General features: G+C 40.8%; 2 protein-coding genes across 2 annotated transcripts; both read left to right on the top strand.

Moving 5' to 3' along the window:
- The first annotated feature begins 441 nt into the window (after window positions 1–441).
- Window positions 442–1,371, top strand: LOC145111358 (uncharacterized). Its single transcript, XM_079047643.1, has 2 exons — window positions 442–976; window positions 1,082–1,371. The coding sequence occupies exons 1-2, from the start codon at window positions 442–444 to the stop codon at window positions 1,369–1,371; spliced, it is 825 nt and encodes a 274-aa protein (XP_078903769.1).
- Window positions 1,372–3,766: 2,395 nt separating this feature from the next.
- LOC145111356 (uncharacterized) lies at window positions 3,767–4,668 on the top strand. Its single transcript, XM_079047641.1, has 2 exons — window positions 3,767–4,239; window positions 4,536–4,668. Exons 1-2 carry the CDS (start codon window positions 3,767–3,769, stop codon window positions 4,666–4,668), a joined length of 606 nt encoding a protein of 201 aa, XP_078903767.1.
- The last annotated feature ends 336 nt before the right edge of the window (window positions 4,669–5,004 follow it).

Raw genomic sequence — 5,004 nt, 5'->3', positions numbered from 1 at the left:
TGGTGTGTGGTATTTGTGCAATGACGGGGCATTATACGGATAAGTGTCCCTCACTTGGTAATAAATCGGAGGATGTTAATGCAGTGGGAGGATATCAAGGTCAACCAAGATCCATGGGATTTCAAAACACCTATAAACCAAAATTGGAGGAATAACCCAAACAACCCATACCCACCAAAGCAAAACCCACCAAATGTTATGATGAGACCCCAATATCCACAATATCCATCACAAAAAACTCCATATCCACAAACATCTCATCCCCCTCGACATTACCAACAACCTAAAAAATAAGGCCAATCAAGTGGTAACCATCAAATGAGTCTTTAAGAACTCGTTACTTCTCTTGCTTAAAGCCAAACCCAATTTCAACAAGAGAGCAATAACACTTTCTCCAACATTCAAGCACAAATTGGAGATTTGGCCTCCGCTCTCAACAATATGGAACAAAGGGATAAACTTCCATCTCAAACCAATAAGAACCCCAATGTGAGTGCAATCACCTTGAAAAGTGGGAAAACACTTGGAGAAAGCAACCCTAAAAGAGTTTCAAGAAAAGAAGAAAATGATTTTATTATTGTTGAGCCTTCGAAGGTTGTAGTTCCTCTAAAGGAACCGGTTGTTCCCAACATTGACCAACTTGAATCTTCCAAAAAGAGCATCAAGCCATTGGTCATACCATCACCTTTTCCCTCCTGGTTGGCTCCCTCAAAGAAAAAGGAGGAAGAAAAGGAGTTTCTTGAGAATTTCTGCAAGGTCCAAATCAACATTCCATTATTAGATGCCCTAAAGCAAATTCCAAGCTATGCCAAATTTCTCAAGGATTTGTGCACCAACAAGAGGACATTTAAGGCAAATGAAAAGATTCAAGTCAATGCAAATGTGCCCGCGGTTATCCAAAAGAAGTTACCACCCAAATGCAAGGACCCAGGAATGTTTGCTATCCCTTGCACTATTGGTGATTTGCATGTTGAAAGTGCCATGATAGATCTTGGAGCCTCAATGAATTACATGCCATACTCGGTTTTTCAATCTCTCACTGTTGGACCTTTGGAAGAAATTGGAGTAATCATTCAATTAGCGGACAAGTCAAGTGTATTTCCAAGAGGCGTGTTGGAGGATGTACTAGTGCAAGTTAATCAACTAGTATTTCCTACAGACTTCTATGTCATTGACCTTGAAGAGACGACTCCTTCCAAGTCATCTATGATACTTCTTGGAAGACCCTTCATGAATACCACTCACATGATTATTGATGTCCATAATGGGAAGATCACCATGGAGTTTGATGGAGAGACCATTCACTTCAACATATTTGAAGCAATGAGGTACCCTAGCAACATCTCCATTGTATCGGGTTCATGTGATTGAGCCAATCGCCCAAGAAGTATTTGAGTTATCAGAAGGGGATATTTTGAAGATGGTACTCAACATGAATCTTGATTGTGAGAGTTTGAAGAAAACATTGGATATGTATACATTGGACTCCGAAGTTGAAGAGATTGTGAAGACTTTAGAAGTTAACAATTCAACAAAGAAGGATGTCTCTCATGTTTCCTTATCTCATTCTCCAAACAAGATGTACCCTTCCATAACCCATCCACCCACACTTGAATTAAAAGTCTTACCTTGCCACTTGAAGTATGCTTATCTAGGTAACGAAGAAATTCTTCTGGTGATCATCTCCTCTCAATTAAAAGACATTGAAGAAAACCAATTGGTTGAAGTTTTGAAAGATCACAAAGAGGTCATGGGGTTGACAATAGCGGATATAAAGGGGATTAGTCCTAATGTATGCACTCACAAGATCCTCATGGAAGATGATTGTAAGCCTAGGAGGGAAGCTCAAAGAATATTAAATCCTCCAATGATGGAAGTTGTCAAGAAAGAAATAATCAAGCTCCTTGATGCAGACATGATTTACCCCATTTCCGACTCCAAATGGGTTAGTCCGGTTCAAGTGGTTCCCAAGAACACGGTTATTGAAAATAACAAGGGAGTAATGGTACCCACTCGAGTTCAAAATGGATGGAGGGTGTGTATTGATTACAGAAAGCTGAATCCAAGCACACAGAAAGATCATTTCCCCCTTCCTTTCATTGACCAAATGCTCAAGAGATTGGCGGGAAAATCTCATTATTGCTGCCATGATGGATACTCGGGTTTTCATCAAATACCCGTTGCCCCCGAAGATCAATACAAGACGACTTTTACATGCCCTTTTGGCACATTTGCCTACAAACGGATGTCATTTGGATGAATGGTGAGCATCTTCTCCGAGTATGTTGAGAATATAATTGAAGTGTTCATGGATGAATTCACCGTATATGGCAATTCGTTTGATGAATGCTTGGATAACCATAAGAAGATTTTGAAAAGATGCATTGAGAAGAAGTTGGTATTAAACTTTGAGAAGTATCACTGCATGGTCAATCAAGGCATCATCTTGTGACACATCGTCTCCAAAAAGGGAATTGAAGTTGATAAAGCCAAAATAGATGTCATACAAACCCTTCCTTACCCAACATGTGTTAGAGAAGCGAGATCTTTCTTGGGCCATGCGGGATTCTATAGGAGATTTATCAAAGATTTCTCGAAGATCACGACACCGATGTGCCTCCTTCTCAAAAAAGATGTTGAATTTGACTTCAATGTAGCATGTCAAGAAGCCTTTGACAAACTTAAAGACCTACTCACATCCGCTCCCATTATCCAACCTCCAAATTAGGAGCTTCCTTTTGAAATAATGTGCGATGCAAGCAATTTTGCCATTGGAGCCGTTTTTGGTCAAAAGGATGGCAACGCATCACATGTTATCTACTATGCGTCCATAACCTTGGATAATGCTCAAGCCAATTATTCTACCACCGAGAAGGAACGTCTAGCCATTGTCTTTGCATTGGAGACATTTCGACAATACCTTCTTGGGACAAAAGTGATTGTATATTCCGACCATGCAGCCTTGAAGTATTTAATGACCAAGAAAGATGCCAAGCCATGGTTAATTTGGTGGATTCTTCTTTTACAGGAGTTCGATCTTGAGATAAAGGACAAAAGTGATGCCGAAAACCTAGTTGCGGATAACTTAAGCCGTTCGAATATTGGTGGCTCCTCTTCTTCCATCCTTGATGAATTTCCGGATTAACACCTCCTCTATCTTTCAAACACCATTCCATGGTATGCGGATATCGTTAATTACTTGGTTACTAAAGAATACCAAAAGGCGAAGTTGAAGAGTGACTCCAAATACTACGTGTGGGACAACCCTTATCTTTGGAAACATTGTCCGGATCAACTAATACGGAGGTGTGTTCACCAAAATGAGGTCTAATCAATCTTCAAGTTTTGCCATGAGTATGCATACGGAGGCCATTTTGGTCAAAACAAAACCATGCAGAAGGTGCTAGAATGTGGACTATATTGGCCAACAATGTCAAGAGATACCTATCTATTTTGCAAGAGTTGTGATAGATGTCAAAGAATGGGAACCGTATCCATGAAGCACGAAATGATTAAAAACCCTATCCTCATTTCTGAGATCTTTGATGTATGGGGAATCGATTTCATGGGCCCATTCCCCGTCTCTTTCGGTTATACTTATATACTCTTGGCGGTTGATTAAGTCTCAAAGTGGGTGGAAGCAAAGGCTACAAGGTATGATGATTCTAAAACCGTAATTGACTTCTTGAAGTCAAATATTTTTGCAAGATATGGTGTACCAAGAGCCTTGGTGAGTGATAGGGGCACTCATTTTTGCAACAAAATTATGGAAGCCATGATGAAGAGATATGGTGTCACACACCGGATATCAACCGCCTACCATCCACAAACAAATGGCCAAGCCGAAGTGTCAAATAGAGAATTCAAGCAAATTCTTGAAAAGACGGTCAACACCACACGAAAAGATTGGAGCTTGAAGTTAGAAGATGCATTGTGGGCGTATTGGACCACCTACAAAACTCCAATTGGCATGTCTCCATTCCGCCCTGTATATGGAAAGTCTTGTCATTTACCGGTGGAATTGGAACACAAGGCATATTGGGCGGTTAAAAAGTGTAATTTCAATATTGAAGAAACCAGGAAGCACCAGAAGATGCAACTTCAAGAACTCGAAGAGTTGAGGAATGAGTCTTATGAAAATGTAAGCATCTACACAGACAAGACAAAAGCGTTTCATGACAAGCACATTACTCGAAAGCATTTTATTCCGGGCGAAAAATTTCTTCTTTATCATTCACGGTTAAAGCTATTCCCAGGAAAATTGTGATCTCGATAGCACAAACCTTTTATTGTTATAAAAGTGTTTGATCATGGTGCAGTTGAAATTAAGAGTTTGGAAATGAATCAAATATTCAAAGTGAATGGGCACCGTTTGAAACCATTTTATGAAGGCTTTGACATGGGAGAATTCGACAACGTAACATTGGAAACTCCGATTTATGAAGGTTAACGAAAACAGGGCTATATCTTGGCAAAGACGTTAAATAAATGCAATGTGAATAAATAATCTCTGCTTGAAGTTTTGATGTTTTTAGGCTTGAAGTTGGTCAAAAAATAAGCATCTTGAGGTTTAGCAATGATCTTGGTAAAGTATGGAAGAAAACCGGAGCTTGTGGAGTGAAAAATTGCAAAAACAAATGTCAAAAATCTGCAATTTGCGCGGCTTGACTGCTTACCCGCGCAAACGTTGCGCGACCCAGCCCCAGTCGCACAAATCCGAGCTCAAAATTACTCCAACACGATATGTATTCTGATGTGTGCGCGCGGATGCTCCCCCCACCCGTGCAGGTTTTGTGCAGCCTGATACCCACCCTCGCAACCACTTGTGCGACCTGCGTCCCACCCTCGCTGACCCTTGCGCGACCAAGAACAAACGAGACATTGCCTTTGCGCGACCAACTCACACTCCTACCCGGAACCGATTAAACTTCATCCGCTCGTGCCCCACCCGATAACCTGACCTGTACTCGACCCATTTCTGACCCAAACTTATATCCCCTTAAC

The sequence above is a fragment of the Lactuca virosa genome, chromosome 5, assembly GCF_052849685.1.
Source record: "Lactuca virosa cultivar CGN04683 chromosome 5, Lactuca_virosa_CGN04683_v6, whole genome shotgun sequence".
Lineage (NCBI taxonomy): Eukaryota > Viridiplantae > Streptophyta > Magnoliopsida > Asterales > Asteraceae > Lactuca > Lactuca virosa.
This window is presented reverse-complemented; position numbering and strand designations above follow the sequence as displayed.

Excerpts from the sequence above, each read along its gene's own strand:
- LOC145111358 (XM_079047643.1), top strand. The coding sequence starts at position 442 with ATGGAACAAAGGGATAAACTTCCATCTCAAACCAATAAGAACCCCAAT. Across the intron at positions 977-1,081 it reads TGGTGATTTGCATGTTGAAA|CGGACAAGTCAAGTGTATTT; the intron begins GTGCCATGATAG and ends TCATTCAATTAG.
- LOC145111356 (XM_079047641.1), top strand. The coding sequence starts at position 3,767 with ATGGAAGCCATGATGAAGAGATATGGTGTCACACACCGGATATCAACC. Across the intron at positions 4,240-4,535 it reads TTTCTTCTTTATCATTCACG|GCTTGAAGTTGGTCAAAAAA; the intron begins GTTAAAGCTATT and ends TGATGTTTTTAG.